The 22,937-nt window shown below is 47.4% G+C and overlaps 2 protein-coding genes across 2 annotated transcripts; one reads left to right on the top strand and one right to left on the bottom strand.

Moving 5' to 3' along the window:
- Window positions 1-1,306: 1,306 nt before the first annotated feature.
- C31HXorf38 (chromosome 31 CXorf38 homolog) lies at window positions 1,307-9,238 on the bottom strand. The gene is made up of 8 exons (XM_061563558.1): window positions 8,904-9,238; window positions 6,444-6,578; window positions 5,684-5,812; window positions 4,748-4,897; window positions 4,034-4,231; window positions 3,295-3,436; window positions 2,851-2,991; window positions 1,307-2,209 (listed from the first exon to the last, which is right to left on the bottom strand). Exons 1-8 carry the CDS (start codon window positions 9,096-9,098, stop codon window positions 2,154-2,156), a joined length of 1,146 nt encoding a protein of 381 aa, XP_061419542.1. The 5' UTR covers window positions 9,099-9,238; the 3' UTR covers window positions 1,307-2,153.
- A 6,567-nt stretch (window positions 9,239-15,805) lies between these two features.
- Window positions 15,806-19,626, top strand: RPL15 (ribosomal protein L15). The gene is made up of 4 exons (XM_061563557.1): window positions 15,806-15,896; window positions 17,543-17,724; window positions 18,358-18,494; window positions 19,090-19,626. Exons 2-4 carry the CDS (start codon window positions 17,553-17,555, stop codon window positions 19,393-19,395), a joined length of 615 nt encoding a protein of 204 aa, XP_061419541.1. The 5' UTR covers window positions 15,806-15,896; window positions 17,543-17,552; the 3' UTR covers window positions 19,396-19,626.
- The last annotated feature ends 3,311 nt before the right edge of the window (window positions 19,627-22,937 follow it).

The following is a 22,937-nucleotide window of genomic DNA, read 5'->3' as shown; positions in this document are numbered from 1 at the left end:
TTATTTTAAAAGTCAGCAGACATACGGGTACAAACGCGCCGTGCGCCCAGCATAGCACAACTATTAAAGCTACAGTTCGAATGCACTTCATCACTCGGGATGACATCAAAGGGCCGGTATTAATATGTTGCATCCAACACCAGAAACCTCGGGGACAGCCACTGCCTCTCCCATGCCCAGGGGCCCTTGCATTTGCATGACGAGGACACGTGGCATCGTTTGGCTTCTGTCACTCAAAACAGTCAAGACTGGCTTAACAAACCAACGCATTATTATGGGCACAACTGGATAAAAATGTCAGTTTGGCCACAGCCCTTATCAAACCCTTGTTTTAAAAAAACGTGCGGTTATGAGTATATCGCTGCTCTAAATTTCCAAAAGGTCAGCCACACTTCGTTGAGCTTATCATTTGTGGCCTTGTCGCTTCTGAAACAGAGCTGTGTTGCTCAGGCGGGCCTTAACCTGGTTAAATAAAAAAAAACGTTCAATAGTTTAGTTTAATGGTTTAAAAAGTTGTTTAAAAGCCGCAATGAAAATTACTCTTTCCTACATAATCATCACGGTAATGTCGGTTAAATCTGCCGTTTGGGGAACTCCTACTGGCAGATTAACACGTTGCTAAACCAATTTGACTCCAGCCAGGACCGGTGCAGCCAGATGAACTGAACTCTGTGCCTCTGTGCATTCACCGACATTTCTGTACAGAGTAATGCTGGCAGCACGTGGCTTCAATGCGATACACACACTCGCCATCGCGCGTTGGGGGGAGCAATTATGCATCTACAAGAGCAACTAACAGGTGGTCTCATTAGCCGGCTTCGTGATATGCCATCGCTCATACAGAGAATACAGCTTGTTTTTTTATTACATCCAGTATTATACTTTCGTTTGAATACCTTACATGGAAAACAACCCATTGCAATATTTGAACAGGAAGTGCGATATAAAAGTTTGTATTATAAATTGCATTTTCTACGAGGGAAGCTTGACTACTTAAGCGGTTGGGTGGACAGGTATTAATGTACACGTTCTTTGTTGAAAATACCACAGTGGTGATTTAAAAAAAGAACATTAATACCTTAAAAGAATACAGTACAAAAACACACCTCATGTGCAATGTAGATAACTCGTACCTCTTTTCCACTGCACACCTGTGCCGTGCCATTGCTGTGCTCAGTGAACCGAGCGCGGCTCCAGAAGCAACAGGTACATTTTTTTACCGCATTATACGACCGGTGCCGCTGACGTCACAAACGATTGCCTACGCCCCTGGATCTGCTCCCCCCCCCCCCCCCCCCCGCCGAGCTCGAGCCAGATTCAGATGTCTTGCGTGGCCAGTTGGGCCGGCAAATATCCAGTGGGAAACTACCCGTACCGTGAGGCCCCCCCCCCGCCCCAAGCGCTGGCATGGACCGGATGTGCTAGTTGAAAAGGTGTTTCAGTTCGTGCAGGGCGTGTGTGGATAGGAGGCTGCCGAGTCGGTGTGCAGGGTATTGTCGGCGCGTGGGGCGTTGCCAAGTGTGCAGGGGGTTGTGTGCCTCGATAAATCGTGCTCCACCAGAGCTCGGTAGCGACAACGCTTGAACACAACTGCTCAGTAAAATCCACCCCTTTGCGTTGTTTTATAATGTCAAATGACATACTCTGCATTCATTTTTTGAAGGGAAATAATTATTTTCAAAATTATAAAAAATGTTTTTAAAAAACCCCACTACACTGCATTATTTGGAATGTATTTTTGTAAACATTACACAGTTACGTGTAAACAAGCGTGAATATAAAAAATCAAAGACTGCTAAAAAGGACATTATTGATTCAATCCAATGCTTGAAATATACACTTCACGATCACCCTTCCCCTTCCCAATATCACGTGATTATATCACACACACGTCGTACAAAAGTGGCCTCATCATTGTCGGGATGGAGCTAAGTAAATGCGAATAATGGAATTTACAAAGCACTCCGGTTTAATCGCGAAGAAAAGTCTTTTGCCACGAATTGGAAGCCTAATGCAGAAGACGTCTCTTGCGTGGAGTGGGAGAGGTTTTTCACCGATTGTATACGGGCCAAAGCTCGAACCTTGGCCGTCCCCGTGGGAAACGACCCCCCCCGCCCCCCGCCCCCACCGAAGCGAAATGATGTGGTGCCACTTCACTTCTTTAAACCGTCGGCCTCCGAACTTGCAGGTTCCACTTCCTGACCCGTTTCTAAACAAAAAAATAAGACATCAACCACGACCGCAGTGAGAAGCATTTTGCACGTAAACCCTGGCTTAACGCCAGCAATTGTACATCACCAAAATTACAAATGCAGTTTAACATAATTTAACGCGCGTACTTTAATTAACGTGACAGACAGTTCCTCGACTGTGCATTGTAACCACATAAGAATGGATTAGAATGTGGTGGTTGCACTCGCAAAGAGATTACGATTGCAACACAGTTTACTCAGGTTTATCTACCTACATTTCCTTCTAGGCTAAAATCAAATGTGGGATTCTATAGCAAGGTTTGCCAGGGCTCTGTTGCCAACCCTTTCAGGGCAGGTGCCTCAGCGGTAGATTGAGTGGCTCGCAAATCATGCTGCAAGGTTGAGGGTCGACTCAGCTCATCATCCATTTGGGGCCATTAAAATGAGCACTACACTTTGAAGGGAAGTCAACGTTGGATGTCCTATGGATTTACTCGCCGCCACCACCATCGGAATCAGGAATTTCCACCACTGGCTCAGGGCTGTAAGCAGGAGACAAGCACCGCCTGAATTCCCAATTGAGTGGGAAATCACTTTAGACTTTCTCTCTCTCTCTCCAGCATTGCCAGGGATTTTTTTACACCACCCCTTCCATTACCGGGTTTTGAGGCGGCCGCCACCGCGCTCTGGTTGGAGTTTGTCTCTTCCTCGCTCTGCGGAAGGGAAGCGCCGGGTCCTTCTCCGTTCCCTCCGGGCGGGACCGACCCCTCGCCTGAAGCCACCGCTTCCTTGGAAATGCCTGCAACCGCAGCGCAACTCTCAGCTAACTGAACCACAGTCGCCGTACAGAAAAGCTGTCAACGCATTTGTTGTTGGTTGCTGCTACTGTTATCATCGCTATCGGCCACGAAGGTCTTCCGCAAGCCAATGCCATCTCTCACGTTGCTATGGAATAACAATCCAGCTAGCTCCCGCGTGCTCTCTCCCTCGGCTGCCTCTCCATCATTAGTCTCAACCCGCCAGCAATCATTTATTCGAGCTACGTGTCCCGCCCAAATTTCACTCGCATATAAACTCGCCAAAATAGTAAAACTCCGATCACCTGCTTTTCCGTCGGGCTCAGACGCCAGTGCCACTCCAAACCTCTCGGCCAGAGCCTGCAGCGTAATGACCTCCTTGGCCAGGCCTCCGGCTGGTCCTCCACCCAGCAGTAGGGGCCCCAGGCTCTGCATGCACTGTATGTCCTGCCACAGCACACAGACAGAACAGTCACACACTCCATTGCATACCCACGGCCATTCGACTAGGCCCATGTACAGAAAGTTGGCTTGAGGGTAAGAAAGGTGTTTAAGTGATTAACCATGTTTCTTTATGAAGTCTACTTAGAATGCGTGATACGCAAAGTGGAAACTAACCCATTTTTGTAATGCTCAATGTGTTTTAATTTATTTTAAAGACTTGCTGGCACTGTTCAACCTTCACCACACTTCCGCTAAATCAACTATTTAGTTTTTCCTTAATTTCCCTTTTAGTTTTATACATCAACAAAAGATAGATATATTTATAAATTTAATATTGCATATAATTAATGAAATGACATTCTTTCCCATTTAATATTAAACTAAAGCAGAGAGCCACTGTGTAATGACAATAGTTAACGAGATAAAGGAACCGGCCGCTTTTCTGAAAACTTTGCCGAAGGCACTTTTACACAACGTGAGGTGGCACTTTCTTGACAACACATTGCACAGAGAAGGTTCGCACAGACACGAGTGCGTGCTTGTGCCTTTGACAGTGAGCTATGAACCACGTGTGTGCGTGGCTCCTGTGAAGGCCCGAACCTCCTGTGAGGGGGAGTATCCGTCCTCTTCCGCAGATGCGCACAGCTCCTGCACGCGTTCTCTCAACAGCTGCTGCTCCAGCTTAAGCAACCTTTCCCCTTCCTGGCACCCGTCCTCTGAGTCACCGTCTGCCTCCACCGTGTCCCCATCTGGCCAGTCGCCCTTGGGGAACACGATCTCAAAGGACGTGTACTTTATCTGCGCAAAAAAAAAACCGAAGCAGCGCTCTCAGTTTTGTACGGATATAATTACAATTGAAACGTTACTCCAAAACAACAAAATGTGGTCATTTGAAAGGTGCAGAAGTTTACTTTAATGAGGAACTTATTTTAAAGATCCAAGAAAACTATAAAGTGGCTTGCTTGATGGCAAAAGTGAAAACAATGTTTCGTAACTGACTTCTACACAATGGCGCTGATTGTTTTATTTTGAAGAAAACAGAAGTTTTATATTTTTCAGAAACTCTGGAATTCCTTATATTTAGAAATAATATAAACTTCTACCACAACCTATATCAGAAACATTCCCAAATATATATTTCATCACAAGGCTAGGTGACTTAAATATGAAAATGTTACCATGGGCTAAAAATTATCCAATGGTTTGTGTGGTACCAAAGTCTCTTTAAAAGTTGTTTTACAAAACCCAAAGCAGCAACAACAAGCCTGCGATTAAAGTCTGGGTGCCTTAGCCGTACACGACAGCTGCGGCTACCTGCTGTACGTTCCATGCCACCCATTTAGCCTTCTCGAGATGATGCAGCTCCTGTAAGAGGGCCAGGATTCGGCCCACAAAGTCGATCATCTCCTCCTGGGGAATCCGCATATCCACCGAATGCATCACCTGGTTTCTTACATTTATTACCTATTGGGATGAATGACAACACGCACACACACACAAACACAACTTTAGCACACTCATTCAGCACAATGTTTGTGTCACAACAAAGAACTGTTCCATCGATTCCTTAAAGCAATGCTCTTCGCTAATTTTCCTAAGGGGGCCACTTTCGCCGATAAGACATCAGTGTGAGGGCCGCCACACATTTTAAACCATTGGGTTTGACAACATGATGGGGCATTTTCACATTTGTGTATTGTTGGGGGCTGCACGTCAGGGGCCACACTAAAGGCCAACAGGGCCCACGGGCCTTGCAATGAAGAGCACTCCTTAAAGAGCACACAGACACACATGAACATAAACATATCCACCGAATGCATCACCTAGTTGCTTACATTTATTCCCTACCAGGATGAATGACAACACACATACACAAACACAACTTTAGGACACCCAAAAAGCACAACGTTTGTTGTGTCAACACGGAGAACTGTTCCTTCTATTCCTTAACGAGTACACAGACACATGTGAACATCCATAATAGAGGCTTATGGGTTAGATCGCGTGAATAAATGTGTCGTTAAAACCCGCCACCACCCGACACAGCCAACTCGTAAGGGTTGTCATGTAAGCAGAACGTGGCAATTCGTCACGAGTACAGCACACCGGTGTGTTGGAGAGCCAAGCCACAACATTTACAATCTGAGTATGACGTGTCGCCAGCAATTACAACCAGCTTCATCAGGCGACAGCCAGATTTGTGAACATGAACAGGTATAATCACGAGAGTAGACTCATAAGGCGCCTCACCGCAGACACAGTCATTGGAGTCACAAACTGGTGGAAATGCTTGCAGTTGTGCATGAGGTTGAGCAAGGCGGCGCAGTCACTGTGGCTTGCCCCTTGGTGCGCGTCCTTCTGTCCCCGCGGCATGTACACCTTCACACGACGCACGTGACACAAACTAGGAACCTCGCATCAGCGTGACCAACTTAGTCTAAACAAAATCTGTACACGTTTTTTTGTTCACGTTGATACACAGTTTTCTGAAAAATAATCTCGATCATCAATGCACAACAAGTTGAAACGTATTTAGGCAGCACAGCATTATGCAAAATACCCACAATACCACACACACTGCTCACACCGCCTGTGGCCGTGAGGTGTGCGGGGAGCGGGAATGATAGCGCAGTAGTTAGAGCACTATGCGATGAACCCAGCGACCCGAGTTAGACTCGCGGCAATGGCGACCACAAACCAATCCTCGGCGCCTCCTTCACCAACCAGCACTGACCAGCCGGGTGACGTAGACTTAAACAACCACCATGACAAACATATGCCTTCATCCAGTAGTGGATTGACAAAGGGCGGAAAGTTAGTGTATTGAGAAACAGGCTCACACAAGCCTACGTGCAATATATTTCTCACCACATTTGACCTTTGTTGGTGTATTAAACATTTGCACATGGCAAAGGAACCAACATTTTCATATTTATTGACTTTCTGCGTGAATAAAACACGAGGCCAAGTGTTGTGTGTGTGTGTTTTTCCGTGCGACTCACTCACTCACTTTGGCCACTTCCCAGTGTCGCACCGCCCAGAGACTAGGGTTACTGTTGCCCCAGTAGACCATGCCGTTAGGGTTGGAGTGATACTGGAGGATTGCTGCCTTCCAGTCAGTACACACCACACAGGCGTTTTCAAGCTGAAGGCAGAGAGAGCAACACAATTTACGCCTGAGCAAAGTGAACATTAAAATTTTACAGCGCAGTGGTTGGAATCAAATCCAAAGTTTACATTTAAGGAATGGTGAAATGTATTTACGAAGATTTTACAAACTGTTAAAAAGTGCTTTGTTCTACAAATGTCAATTGGCTTACGGCATTAACAGCATTCATCAGCTATGATCATTCACTGCTGGATGAAAGCCTTTCCATGGTGACACCATCTCCCACGATCTTGTCATGCTCCATCTTCTAGGTGGATGGCTTCTTGCATTCCAAACCTTGGCTGCCACTCCATTATTATCCTTCACCATCGTCCATCATCATCATCATCGTCCCTTCTTAGGGACTTGTCCTGCCCCAAGCCCCGCTAACCATTAACAGTAAAGCAACCGATGCTGTAAACTGCGTGCGTTCTCTGATCCACGTGTTCCTCTTTTAAAGCATTAGTATTCAGTATTGCACCATTGGAACCTCCTTTGCCAGTAGGCGTCATCTGGTCCAACGCCATGTGAGACTAGGCTCTAATGAAAGCTGTCTTGGGTGTAGACCAATCAATTTCAAAGACAGTGCATACATTATCAGAGTTGTGTTTTTTGTTTGCATTCCGACCGCAGGTATTGTGGTCAATGCAAACATGACTCCTTGTAAAAAAAAGGTGTCAGTTTTGTTGCCAGATACAAGGGTAAAAAACCAATTATCATATTCAGTATTGCTTACGCAGTACAGTACATAAAATGCCAGTGTTAGCGAAGGCCACGTGAGCATGGCAATTTTAAAGACAAGGAACCCAACTTCATAAAAGTTTACAGTTCAAACTTAAAGGCGCGTTGCGTAGTAAGCTCCCTTGCTTTTGTTTCGCGTGCCTTGTCACGTTCACAATAAAGCGGGTGGCTGATGAAGCTGGCGGGACAACCTGAACAACCAAGTGGGCCCTCCAACTCAGACCAGGAGTATTTTAATAAAAGTGTCTTGAGTTTGAATTTCAATCGCATCGAGTGATGTAGGCGGCACACAGGAGATGACACATCACGGTAGAAGACTTAGTGCACTTTTAAATCTCGTTTGGAAACTCTATTTCTTTGAAACTGCATGTTGTGTTTAGTTTGTTGTCCTTCCCCCCCGCAACTCCGATGAGCACGGTTGGCTACGTACCGTACATGTTGACACAATTACCAACAATTATGGGTCGTCACTCTAAGTCGTGATCAAAGTCACAAAAGTTAGTTTCCACTCAAACGGACTTGGGGGCGGGGGGGTATATTCTGCTTAACCCCTAGAGCCAAGTGGTACAAACTCCACATTAGTATGGCAAGGGTAAGTAAAGACAACACATCTGTAGGTCTCCCACTGCCGATTTTCCCACACGAGTGGAGATGAAAGTCACTTCAGTACGGTGTACATCTGTACCAACCACACCGAAGTAGGTCCCTGCATTCCAACCAAGCAACCACAATAAAAAAAATGTGTTAAACTATTATTTTTTATTTCACCAGGTAATGCCCACTGGCCACAAATGATAGCTCAACGAAGTGGCTTATCGCGTGTAAATTTATAGTAGCAGCCAAATAGTCTGAACGCGTGATGTTGATTTCTAAAATATGGAGTGGGGGGGGGGGGCCGGAGAAAAATCCACGCGACCACGGGGAGAGAGAAAGAGACGCAAACTCCAAATATACAGCAGCAGGCGTCAGGATCGGGATCGAACCCACGACTTCCTGCACACCAGGCGAGGTAGTTAACATCTCTTAGCCACTGTGATGATGATGATAGAGACACGCAAACTCCAAATACACAGCAGCAGCAGCAGGCGTCAGGATCGGGATCGAACCCACGACTTCCTGCACACCAGGCGAGGTAGTTAACATCTCGTAGCCACTGTAATGACGATTATGATGAGAGAGAAACACCGCAAACTCCAAATATACAGCCGCAGCAGCAGGCGTCAAGGATCGGGATCAAACCCACGACCTCCTGCACACCAGGCGAGGTAGTCAACATCTCCTAGCCACTGTGATGATGATGAGACGCAAACTTCAAATATACAGCAGCAGGCGTCAGGATCGGGATCGAACCCACGACCTCCTGCACACCAGGCGAGGTAGTCAACATCTCCTAGCCACCGCGGCGCCCAATACTGGACCCTCATGTGGCCCCGGAGCTTTGCCTGGAGTCCCCACAACGTTTAAGCGAGGTGACCGCACTTGGCCCGGGTTGAGGTGTTCGTGTGTGGGGAGTCAGGCGAGCGAGGCCACGGCTTCTAGACCACGGGGAGAGAGATGGGGGGTCCCCCCCTTACAACGCACCCGGTGTCTGCGGACGGGGCAGTCCGTGGCGCATCTCCTCCCGGGGCCCAGGCGCTGCGCCAGGCGGCGGTGGAAGCGTCGCGCCTCGGCCTCCGTGAAGGGGACGAGGGCGTCCCTCAGCAGGCCCAGGCAGTGGCCGGCGCACAGCCAACGCTTGTAGCCGCCGTCCTGAAGGCGCCTGGTCATCTCCTCCATGGCTGCTGATGATGCTGTTGCTGCTGCTGCTTGAAGGCTGGCTGGTCCCTCCACACACTCCTCACTGCGAGTGTCCGCAGGAACGCTCCCGATGCGAGGGCCCTCTCTGCTTCCTCGTTCTCCTGCCGCTCGGCGGCGGCTGCTGCCGAGTCGCTCTCCTCCACCAGGGGGCACCACCGACTTAGTCGCCGGTAGCACCACCCACCCACCCACCACCCACCACCCACCACCCACCCACCACCCACCACCACCACCACCCACCACAGCGCCGCTAGAGGGCGCATCCCCCAATTGTTGCAGCTGTCGGTGGATGATGACCTTAAAATAAGTAATTTTTTTATTTAAACACGCTTTTATGAAATGTACTGTAGTAATGGAATGACTCCACGCCTCCGGGAAGTGGCCCCGAGCTTGCCATTACGTAAGGGGCCGTGGTGATTTACAGCCAACGTGAGTTGAGCGTGGACAATTAGACCCAAGCCGAAACATAACATATAAAAAAGATTGTTTAAAAATATATATGTTTTTATTTCAATGATAGAATATAGTATTGACATCAGTATGACATAAGTATACCAAGTTTGTAGTCGATACCACATTGGGAAGTGGATTAAAATGAGTTACAAGATTTGGGATACGACAACAGACAGAGTGAGTTTATCAAAAGCGTGTAAAATAATGTTTTAAAATATTTTTTTATTTTTTTATGATAGAATATAGTCCTGTCATCAGTATGACATAAGTATACCAAGTTTGCAGTCGATAGCACATTGGGAAGTGGGTAAAAATTGAGTTACAAGATTTTTTGAGGATACGACAACAGACAGAGTGAGTTAAATAAAAGCGTGTAATAAAAAAATATGATACTCTTTTATGGTCTTGTTAAATGCCAACCTACGGAGCACGTGGTAAACCATTGTAGTCGGCGCACGTTCAACGGAGGAGGAATATGCAGCATTACACGGAACTCTGTCCTGAAGCCCACTCGACGTGGCTAAAATATCTCTGGGATATTGTTGGCATTTAGCTCGTGGACGTATTTGCTGCTGAGATCGATCATTCGCAATCACGGAAAACCCTTTGACATTCCACGCTGGTTTAGCCATTGGGGTTGTTTGACCATACTTCACCACGCTGATCAGTGCCGATTGGGTGAAGGCGTGCGGCAAAACTTCCCGGTTCAGATATCACTCGCCACTGATGCTGGCCGTGGACTGGAATCGCCACGTTCATGAACTAAACTAAAAACGAAACTATTTTATTTATTTAACCAGGTAATGCCTACCTGAGTGATACAGCTCCTTTTCAGAAGCGACCAGGCCACAGATGATAGCTCAACAAAGTGGCTTATCGTGTGGAAATTTATAGCAGCCAAATACTCTAAAGGAATGTTTCTAAATGTGGAGGGACATCTTTTGTTTTGCCGCCACATACTCTAAATGCATATTTCTAAATCTGGAGGGAAAACTGGAGGAGCCGGAGTAAAATCGCCGCGACCACGAAGGAGAGAGAGAGAACACGCAAACTCCAAATATGCAGCATGTGTCAGGGTCGGAATCGAACCCACGACCTCCTGCATACCAGGCGAGGTAGTTAACATCTCATAGCCACCATATATAGAGATGACTCCTCCAGCTCCGGCGCCACAGAAGTACAATACAGTAATAATAAAAACAACGCCCTCCATCCACAAGGGCATCGCCAAGTGTCCAGATTCTGTGTCAGGAGGGCTCTATTACACTGGCAACTCTGGCAAATTCCACGTATGAGTGTTTGGATAAATCTTGATCTTGTTTGGATAAAACCCACCATGCATACGAGGAGACAAACACCTAAGGTTGCGCTGAGATGAATTCATGAAACCTGTGCTGTCCCCATCTCCTGGCCACCACCTCGCAACCCAGCAGGGTTTAGACCAGGGGTCGGCAACCAAAATAACAAGAGCCATTTTTACGAATTCGGCAACGTTTTTACAGAATTTGGTATTTTTTTATTTTTACAAGAGACATATTTACGAATTCGGTCACGTTTTTACTGAATCAGGTATTTCTTTATTTTTACAAGAGACATATTTTTACGAATTCGGTAACGTTACTGAATTCGGTATTTTATTTGTTACTAGAACTTTTTTTAACCAAATTCGAAAACAGAGGCTTATATTTTCAAGAGCCGCAATGTATGTGAATTCCAGACGGTCCTTAATAACGTCAAGAAGCAAGCAGTCCTTGAAGAGCCGCATCATGCTGCTCTAGAGCCGGGGGTTCTTGGACACTGATTTAGTCTTTAGAGCAGGGGTCTCAAACTCGCGGCCCGCGGGCCAATTGCGGCCCTCGGGACGATATTTTGTGGCCCCCACCTTAATATGAAAGTTTAATGTTAGTGCGGCCCGCGAGTTTTATATTGTAGCAACCCCGCTGTTAGCTGCTGTGTGGGACAATGTTATGACGCTCTGGTTTCCTACTGTGCCTGTCCAGTGAATGCGGCATCCATGCGAGTGACATGGGGGGCGGGGTCGTGTGTGTGTGTTTGTGTACGTGTGAGAGTGAGAGAGAGCCGGGAGAGAAAAGAGTGGCTTTGGATGTGCGGAGAGCAGGAGGGTGAAATTCATAGTTTTCCTGCCCTCTTTCGCGCAGATCATGATGTATCCAATGCTTCATTTGTAAATCACAAGGTGCCGGAACGCTAAGTACATATGACAGCGCAGGTACATAAAACGACGCTTAAAACAGCACACACATGCCACTTACAATGCAGTAGGACTTATTTAGGCTATACTGCAGTGACGGTATCCGTCTTTGTGTCAGTGATTAATAAAGTGGCATCTTGAGCAAAGGCGACTTCTGTGTCCAGCGGAGAAAACGAACGGAACACACACACACACAATTTGTTAAATTGAAGGCAAATTCAAGGGACACCACGGCTCCTTTACGCACACGCTGCGCTGTGAGGTGTTGGGAGCTTCTTTACGCAGACGGATTATTCTAAACCGCAGCAGTTTATAACACGTCATTGAGCTAATATCTACATTTTACAGTCTGGGCTGTTTTACATTATTATTTACACCTAATATGTGTGGATTCATTTTAATGATTTAAATTCCCTCATCCTCTGGTGGTGACATTTACGCACCGAGCCACAGACTGTACATGACGATGTGCATAATTATTTTGGTTCATCTTAGAAGTCTGCATTTGTTAATATTTTATGAAATTGTGATGCTGTTGTTAAGAAAGCTTTATATATAACTTATTAGATTATCTTGTTATTGCGTGGCCACAAATTAGTCATTCATCCACCGATGTCAACAGGGGCTCCGTAATTTTCTAGTGATTACATTATATTGTTATATTTTATTTTAATCATTTCTTAAAAAACTTTTTTTAATATTCATATTTTTTTCGATACGAGAGGTACCGGATCTGCTCAAATAAGTCCCGGAATGCAGGCAAGCCAACACGCCGGCACAAAGTAAGCACAAAAATGTATAGAAAAATGTGATGATGTGACTGAGGGCAGCGAAAGCCCCGACAGTGGCCAGCAGCATTTGAACCCCGTGGTCACACAATGACGCTGCCTCATATAGTCCTCTTCTCTCCCTCTTTCGGCTCTCCACTGTGTGCGCACCGGAGCGCGTCAAAGCGCAGATCCACAGCTCATCCTGGCTCAGATCCCCGTGCTTTGAACAGAGAAGTGCGTATAGTAGCAGCCGCTACAGCTGTGTCTGCCTGTGACTGCGGTGTGGGGACGAAATCTGATGGGAACGCATTACCCCCCCCCCCCCCCCCCATAATCTACGCACCTGTTGTTACCGGAAAAAGCGGAAATGACGTGCATTTGCGGAAATTACGTCTCCGTGCGTCGCTGGTTGGCTAAACAATTGACTGAAACTTTATTGCGTGAGCGACAGCAAGTGGAATGAATATAGATCTTGTCACACAGCCCTAATCATGTCTTTTTCAAAGCCTGCAGTGAAGAGAAAGGTTGGTGACGAGCACAGACAATTTCAGGAAAAGTGGGAGATGCAATATTTATTTGTTGAGCACATGAGCACCCCGACGTGTCTTATTTGTATAGAAAAAGTTGCGGTGCACAAGGAATACAACCTCAAACGTCATTACTCAACTAGATATGCTGAGGAGTATGCAAAATACCAGGGAGATGAGAGAGCCAACCGGGGTGCCAATCTTAAAACATGTCTACTGAGGCAACAAAATGTCTTCAAGAAAGCAACCAAAGCGAATAATGCAGCAGTCGAAGTAAGCTACGTGGTTAGTGAGATGATTGCTAAGGTAGGAAAGCCATTCACTCACAGAAGGCGAGTTTATCAAAAAGTGCATCTTACAGGCTGCAAGTATAGTCTGTCCGGAAAAGAAAGGTCAGTTTGGCAACATCAGCCTTTCTGCTAACACTGTGGCAGAGCGCATTTCAGACCTGTCAAGTGACATTTATGATCAACTGCGTGAGAAAGCCACATTTTTCAATGCATACTCAGTCGCTCTTGACGAGAGTTCAGACATCACTGACACTGCCCAGCTCACAATATACGTCCGTGGTGTTGATGACAATTTTGAAGTGATGGAGGAGTTGCTCACAGTAATTCCAATGCATGGCCACACCACCGCTCAGGAGATATTTTGCCAGCTGTGTGATGCCATTGTGAATGCCGTTTTGCCATGGAAGAAGTTTGTTGGAATAACAACTGACGGAGCGCCATCAATGACAGGGAGGAAAAATGGACTGGTGGCACTTGTTCAAAGAAAACTAGAAGAGGAGGGTGTGGAGGAGGCCATTGCTCTGCACTGCATCATCCATCAGCAGGCCCTTTGCAGCAAATGCCTGAAGTTTGACAATGTGATGTCTGTTGTTGTGAAATGCATCAACCAAATCAGATCCAGGGGCTTAAAGCACCGGATGTTCCGTACTTTTTTAGAGGAAATGGAGTCAGAATATGAGGATGTGCTCTACTTCACCGAGGTACGTTGGCTCAGCAGGGGAAACGTCTTGAAGAGATTTTTTGAGTTGAGAGCAGAAGTGAAAGCCTTCATGGAGAATGATGGGGTGGCTGTTCCTGTGCTAAGTGATCCCAAATGGCTCATGGACTTCGCTTTTCTTGTTGACATCACGCATGAGCTGAATGTGCTGAACAAGAAGTTACAAGGCCAGGGGCAGCTCGTCAGTGCTGCCTATGACAACGTGAGAGCATTCTCCACAAAACTTGTGTTATGGAAAGCCCAGCTCTCTCAGACAAACCTTTGCCATTTCCCAGCATGCAAGGCACTCCTGAATGCAGGCACACCATTCAGTGGTGAGAAGTATGTTGATGCCATTTTGAGGCTACAGGAGGAATTTGGTCACAGATTTGCAGACTTCAAGACGCACAGAGCCACTTTTCAATTGTTTGCGGATCCCTTCTCCTTTGATGTGCAAGATGCCCCTCCTGTGCTTCAAATGGAGCTCAATGACCTGCAGTGCAACTCTGACCTCAAAGCCAAGTTCAGGGAGGTGAGTGGAAAAGAAGACAAGCTTGGGCAATTTTTGCGAGAATTGAACCCCAGCTTCCCTGAGCTTTCCCGAATGTTCAAGTGGACCATGTGCCTTTTTGGAAGCACATATTTGTGTGAAAAGCTCTTCTCCACCTTGAACTTCAATAAGTCCAAGTACAGGTCCAGACTTACTGATGATCATCTTCAAGCCATACTGAGGGTCTCAACTGCTTCCTCCCTCAAGCCAAATGTGGCTCAGCTATGTGAGAGGAAGCGCTGCCAGGTCTCCGGCAGCAAGAAGTAGGCAAGAGAAGCCATGTTCAGAAGAACCGTTCATGTTCTTCAATATTCTATTCATGTTCAGAAGAACCCATTGAAGTTAAATAACTGTTAGTAATGACATTTGAGAAGTTTGGATTTTTTTTGCAAAGATTTTTTTGTGGAATACCTGATGCGGCCCAGCCTCACCCAGATACTGCCTCCAGCGGCCCCCAGGTAATTTGAGTTTGAGACCCCTGCTTTAGAGCATCACCTTTCGCGCAATTCACCAATACATTAATAGCATGTGTGCGTCATCCATTCAAGACCTGGAGCCTCTTTTCAGGGAAATATTACTGGTTTTCATGTCCACGTGTTTGTGTAAATGTGAGAAGAAAATGTGAGAGCTCACAACCAAGGCTTCCTATCGCATCTCCGATTAGCACGGTTACCCTACGAACGTTGCGAAAGAAGTTCAGCATACTGTACATACATATCGAATCCACCACTCAATGGGAGGTCTCCTCTGCTAACCCCATAGCCTGGAACACCCTCACCCCAGCCATCAGCTCTGTGGACATCTTGCTTCTGTTCCGTTTCAGGCTCAAAACTTGTTTTTCCTCTGCCTACGACCGCCTCTCTACATAAAATAAATATGCCCATTGTTTCTGCACAGGGTTTTGAGCTGTGGTCTAATTTCGGACACGATACAAATATACACACGTGGTATGAAATCTATTCACTAACTCTTATCAAGCAGTGGATCGATCATAGCTGGCGATTATGGAGCTGGTCATTATTATTTGTCGTTTGTGACGTTCTCACTCGCCCCTGCTGGAAAATCTGCGAAAAAACGAGCTTTAGAGCTCATCGGATTCCTCCAGCGTTAACAAATATTCTGAATCTCATTGAATGGGAGAAACTTGTGTGACTCCACGTGCTTCCGGCCTCCTCCCTCCCCCTGATGGCCCCTCCCCTCAGCACCCCTCTTCGCCCCGCCCCTCCTCGCTAAGGACGCTGGGAAGCGCAGCCTCTTTCTCTTCCGGCGGCCATAGCGGTGAGTGTGTCTGGAGTGGCGCGGCGCGATAGCAATCCATCGCGTATCGCCGCCATCCTCGCGTCTCCTCGGGCGAATTCCCTCTCGAAGGGTCGCACGGAGTCCACGGCGAGTCCCGGGCCCCGTATCGGAGTGAATTGCCGCGCCGGCCCCCCCCAGGGTTCGGGTCTCGCCGGGACCCCTTCTCGGTCCGAGCGGTGCTTTTGGGTCCATGGGGAATGGCGCCGTCGTTAGCGCGACGCGTTGCTGGCGACTTGGTGCGACCTGGTTCCTCCTGTTAGCGGCCACGGCTTGATGTCCGCGGCACGTGTTGTCGGCACCCTCCTGGGTACGGACTCGGCCTTAAAACACTTAAACGACTGGATTGTGCGATTACTAGGCAAGCAAGCAGTAATATTTGGTGCTGTTTTTGGCGTTAATAGGCGCTGGATGAACATAGTTTGTTCCAGCCCTTGATATGCGGGGAAATACATGCACATTTATCTGTGTTACAAGTCCTGCCGTGTCGGCCCGGATCTTCCACGGCACGCGAGTCGGGGTGTGTGTGAACGGGGTGGACGCGCTAGGCCTGGGTGGTAAAGAATTGTTTCCAGTAGCGCCAAAGCCTCGGCGCGTACCTCGTGTGCTTTAGACTCTGGTACAACTCGTAGGGGTTACTGGCCTGTGTGCAAATCGCCCGGGTTGAGCCCAGTCTTACCAGAAGATGGGCACGGTTGAGCCTTGGATGGTGGGTGCTTGGATTGACGGCCACCGTGCTTTTTGTAATGGACTTGGGTTGCTGCCGCTCCGTTGTCGGCAAAGAACAGTACAGAACAATCCATTGTACAGGGTATTGCTACTACAATATTTATGCTACCGCGGCTTTTAACAATCCTCACTGACCAGCGTGGTGAAGTATGGTCGCATAACCCGCATGGCGTTGGGAGGCCCTCGTCATACGGTGTATTGGCAAAAGGGCTGTGTAGATCCACAAGCAGTGCTTTATGTTCGTCACAGCTTAAAGGAGCACAAACAACAGTGTTGCGGATTTACATATCTGCCATTATAAATGTGCATATAACAAGTGTTGATTGGAATATTTATTTCGGTGAAATCACAGGTACTTTCGGAGCCTTCTGACCGGGCCTTACGCTTCGTAAATTAAAATATAACGCTCCTGGTACATGGATAGAATATTGTGCGCACGAATTGTATCACATTTACTATATGTAATCGGTTCACGCAGCTAATATATGCTGCATGCCCCGTAATTGTAAGACCTATTCTTGAGCCATTGGAATTTACTACAATCACAGAGGCAATTGCATGTTGACTTAACGAGTGCCCGTAGGTTTGGTTTATTTTGGCTCTGGTGAAATCCATTGGGGCAATTAATGCCCGTTTTCTAACGGGCACCTGTTTCCACGATGGAAACCTGGTTACAGCAAAAAAACTACCTAAAGACACGAGTACTAGTTCTAGTTCCTAATGGCAAAGTCGTGCATCAGCATACAACCACCAAAGAATACAAGGCTTGTAGAACACATCACACAGCGTATTGGGTGAAAAATAGCACTGAGGTCGGTGTGAGTGTCTTAAAGTGGCTGTAAGTGACTCCGTTTCGCACAACCCATAACACATGTGCTGATGTGCCTCTTTGTTTTCAGCTGAGCCAAGATGGGCGCCTACAAGTATATCCAGGAGTTGTGGCGCAAGAAGCAGTCCGATGTGATGCGCTTCCTGCTCCGGGTTCGTTGCTGGCAGTACCGGCAGCTGTCGGCCGTGCATCGTGCACCGCGGCCCACCCGCCCAGACAAGGCCCGCCGGCTCGGCTACAAGGCCAAGCAAGGTGCTCCCCAGGGCTGCGTGCGCATCGTCACCTGAACCCCCCCCCCCTCCCTGCTGATTGCTGGAAAAATAGATTTTTTTTTTTTTATATGGCTGACGATGTGAAATGGATGGGCAACCTCGGGTCACACTGGCAGGGAACAGCCTGTGTGGACATCTGTGAAAGAGAAATCATTTCTCGGCAGATTCCTCCAATATCAATAAATATTCTTATTCTGAATTAATTTTGCGTGGCCTGTTTACATGAGGTCTCCCAAGTCGAATTGGCTGGCAAGCTAAATCGGTCACTGCACGCATTTAAGCAGCGCGAACCCGGTAATAGGAGGGAATGTGTTTTCACTTGGCTATGCTTGCAAATTTGAGTACACTTAGTCACCTGTTGAAAGTGAACCCTAATTGGCCATTGTATTGGATAATGCTAAGCTGTCCATTTAATCAGTGGCCCACCAAAAGTGTTTTTTAAGTTTTATTTGGCCCTCAAGGAAAAGGTTCTCCACTACAGTATGGGGCTGACCATGGCAATGTGTAATTTCCTCCCCTGATTTGGGGCCACCAATTGAGAGTGCTGCCTTGTGCTTGACTGAGCATGTAAACGCGGAATATGCAATTGCTGAACTCGTCTCTTCCTTTACAGGCTACGTAATCTACCGCGTGCGTGTGCGCCGCGGTGGCCGCAAACGCCCCGTGCCCAAGGGAGCCACCTATGGCAAGCCCGTCCACCAGGGTGTGAACCAGCTCAAGTTCGCCCGCAGCCTGCAGTCCGTTGCTGAGGTGAGAAGTTGCTCCTGTGTGTTGGAGCACAAGGTTTAACAGTATGTCAAATGGAGTGACAACGCTGCCCTGGAATGTATTTGGTTCCTTTTGACGGGACGGGGCACTTATGGGAAAGACTAAATAGTTTTATCCAATGTATGAATGTGAATTGACTAGTAAGGGGCCATCCATTTAGTACATACACAAACATCTGTCAACTTGACCCCCCCCACCAGCGTACGTACGCTTGACCCCTCACCCGAATCCTATAGAACGGCATATATTTTATCCATGCAGAAACGATAAAGGATTAATAATATTAACGTGTTTAAGCAAACAGTCCACCGCCAGACTATCTAACTTGGAAGGCTGTGAGGTGTTGTACTGGTGAACCTGTGCAGATTTTTTTGCATATCCCTCCCGCATGCATGGATCTTCTCCAGGTTTACATCCACAATGCTTAATACTTGAAATGGAATTGGCCTAACCTTCCAAAGTGGACTTTCCTGAAAAGGTCTTGAAACAGACATCCCCATTAAATGAATACCATTAAGGCATATTTAAATAAAAGTGACATAAGACTTTGCTGTTGTCTGTCTTCATGCGTGTGTAGGAGCGCGCCGGCCGCCACTGCGGTGCCCTGCGTGTGCTCGCATCCTACTGGGTGTGCGAGGACTCGACGTACAAGTACTACGAAGTGATCCTCATCGACACCTTCCACAAGGCCATCCGCCGCAATCCCGACACACAATGGATCACCAAGCCGGTGCACAAGCACCGCGAGATGCGAGGCCTCACTTCAGCCGGCAGGAAGAGCCGAGGCCTGGGCAAGGGCCACCGCTTCCACCTCACAATTGGCGGCTCGCGCAAGGCCGCCTGGCGGCGTCGCAACACGCTGCAGCTGCGCCGCTACCGCTAGGCCGCACCACATCGGGCCCCGGGCCCTGCTTGACTCTCCTTCGCTTCTTGAAGCTGTACCTGGCTGGATTGACATGGGTAGTTTATACCATGTCCGCGTTTGCCTGGTTGTATCCAATCGTTGTGAAATCTACAACCACTTCTTGAGCTGGAGCAGTGCAGTCTGGCAGGTTTGGGTGAAAGCTGTTGTGTATTATTTCAAAATAAAGTACAAAACATCCCATGCCCTTGAGCAGCCTGTGTTGTGGGTTTTTTTTTACCCTAGATACAGCATTGTTAACTTGTGTTTCATGAATTGGAATGCATGTTTAAAGAACGGGTTTTTGTTAATGTCAGTAATGATCAGTCCACTGCTGGATGAATAGTTCCCTATGCATGCCTGCATGCGAGCTAATTCAATCTTGATTTGAAGCTTTTGTGACTGCAGGAATCCATACTCTGGTTCTTTTGGTAAAGTCACGTAGAAAAAAAAAAACACGACGTTTCAGTCGCAACACAAGCGTCTGTCGTCAGGTGAGAAAGAATGATCTGCTGTTGTGGCTTTGGAGGCACGGGGCGGGGGGGGGTTGTAGAGTTGTAGCTGCAGGAGTTCACGGGGAGAGGGGGTATGGAATTGATGTTGAAAAATTGGTACAGTGCCGGCAGGCCATGTGACCATATGACGAACGTGTCATCTACATCTCTTCCACAAGGAAGGACGTCAGGTGGGTGTCTGGATGGCATCTGTCTCAAATTTCTCCGTGAAAACATTTGCTACCACTGGTGATAGGGTAGAGGCACATTGTGGTACCTTCATTCTGTTTGTAGAAAGTACCATTACAGGTGAAGTAAGTGTTGGTAAGGCAGTGCCTTTCCAACACCACATCAATTCCATACACCCATCTATCAAATTCACCATGGAAATGGAAAATGATGGTAAGCTACCATTCCTGGATGTTTTGATCGAGAAAAGACCTGATAGCTGGTTAGGACACTATAGGAAAGCCACCCACACGGATTCTTATCTCAAGCCTGCCTCTCGCCACCATCCAGCCCAGAAGAATTCCCTCATCAAAACACCACCATAGGGCTCGTTGCATCTCCGACCCTCACCACCTCATCAGTGAGCCGGAGCACGTACGCCAGGCTCTCAGGAGGACAGGATATTCTGACCGCACAACCTGCAAAGCCACATCCCCAGCCATAGGTAAACCATCTGAGGACCCAATCAAAACCATCACCTTGCCATACATGAAAGGGGTCACCACAAGGATTTCCAAAATCTTGAACAAACAAGATTGAAGTTCGGTTCAATACAGTACACAATCCGTGATTTGATCCCATCTGTGAAGGATGCGATTCCGGACATGCAATGTCCTGGTGTCTATAAGCCGAGTTGTCTGCAGCAGTAGTTACATTGGTGAAACGGAGCGACATGTCTCAGACCGGGTACAGGAACACAAAGCGGATTTGAAACACTAGAACCAACACCTCGGCGGTGGTGGATCATTGTTTCAACGCTGTGGGCACACATGACATTGTTTTCTCTGAGACCAAGGTGCTCTGCAAACCCTCGGGCGACCATCAGAGATACTAACAGACAAAACTTTAATCGAGAAGATGGATTCAGATTGAGTAATCGTTGGAAGGACGTGATGAACCACGTCAAGTTTTAACTGCTGTGATTCTCTTACACCCGTGCTGTTTTCGTTTATTAATTCAAGCTCATGGACATGCTAATTTCTCCAGCCCCCACCTGTGCCTTTACGCCACAAACCCTCCCCACTCCGTAAACTCCTGCAGCCACGACTCTACGAAACCCCCCTTCCCCCCCCTCCCCGTGCCTATATAAAGCCACAACAGCAGACCATTATTTCTCGCCTGATGACGGACGCTTGTGTTGCGACCGAAACGTGTTCTTTTACTAATTTAATCACTCCATAACAGTGGGTTCCATTTTGATGCTTTCTCTCTTGGCTGCCACCCACCCACCAGCAATCATCACTGATCTGTTCTGCCCACGACACAATTGACTTGTATACTCTTAAGTAGTCGGGTGTCCAAGCTTACACCATTTTCTGATCCTCATAGCAGGTACTTTGCATTAATTGCAAACTTAAGCAAATGAGTATATTGCTTTTCATCAATTTAAGCTTTTAAAAAACGCACACCAACCTGCTCTGCCTAAAATTCATGAATTTGATAAAGTTACTGCACAGAGGATACATGTCCACAATAGAGGTTTTTGGGTTACATCGCGTAAACAAATATCGTTAAGCCTGCCACTACCCGACAGCCAACTAGTGTAAGGGTTGTCACATAAACAACATGCTAGTACATCACACCGGTGGGTTGGAAAGCCAAGTTACAACATTTACAATCGGAGTCCTGTTGTGGCTTGGCTGTCCAACACACCGGTGTGCTGTGCTAATGATCAATTCACATGTTCTATTTACGTGACAAGCCTTACTGGTTGGCTGTGTCGGGTGGTGGCGGGTTTAACGACACATTTACGCGATCTAACCCAAAAAACCTCATGGATGGTCGCGAAAGCCTGCGTGTTAAACTACATACATTTTGTGTTTTGCATTTTTCGGTGTGCATGCATCCTCTTTTGTATTAAGTTCATAACGTATGCATAAAGAGTGCCATGTGCACTCTGTGCAGTGTTTGACGCACACAGTCGTTTGAAATGTGAGACTTTTGTAAAAATACATAAACTTGGCATTAGGAAATGTAATCTCAATGGGCTAACCTGTTCATAAGTTACGGGATCAAGAACAACGCGGTGGACTCTAATCGGGATAAAATCGCACGAAAATATAATGGAGTGGTTGTCCACTGGTTAATGGACTCGTAAACCTAACAACCTGAGTTTGATTCCCAGCCATGGCTCATTGGTGGCGAGTGATAACCGGTCCTGGGCTTCATGCCAATGTGGTGAATTATGCCATAACACATTCCTGCGGAGGGAGCTGGTAGGAACTTTGAGTTGCTCGGTCAATGGCCAAGGTCAACGGCGGCGTGGTGTATTCCGCAAATATGCCCAACTGTAAGGGCGGGCAAAATCCGGCGTGATTAGGTTAAACGTTGAGTTTGATAAGGGCACCACGGGGTGACCAGCCCCTCCCCACCCAGCCCCACTCCTCCCACCCCCCACCCAGCCCCACCCTCCCCACCCAGCCCCCCACCCTCCCCACCCAGCCCCTCCCTGCATGACGGACGGACACAATAATCCCCTGTGGGCTGGTGTAACCAGCCCACAGGGGATTGGTGTGAGTAGGCCTCGAGTGTACTGACAAAGACTGGACGTTAAATAAGTTAACAGGTTTTATCTAACGGTAGAAAACAATCAACGGCCAGGCGAGCCCTCTAATAAGTGTGGATTGAAGCTGGTTAACTTAAGGGTGGTTTTCATGCCGACTGGAGCACTGACGAATCAGCAACATGGCCATTGACAGTATAGGTAGAACAAGTGGTCTAAATTACACCCAATAATCAGGCAATAAACAACGCAATCACAACATTGCTGGGATACGTGCGCTTGAACAAATCCTATCGTAA

The sequence above is a fragment of the Lethenteron reissneri genome, chromosome 31 (assembly GCF_015708825.2).
Source record: "Lethenteron reissneri isolate LAM-NWPU_2019-01 chromosome 31, ASM1570882v1, whole genome shotgun sequence".
Lineage (NCBI taxonomy): Eukaryota > Metazoa > Chordata > Hyperoartia > Petromyzontiformes > Petromyzontidae > Lethenteron > Lethenteron reissneri.
Note: the sequence above shows the minus strand (reverse complement) of the source record. Positions and strands in the feature narration are given on the sequence as shown.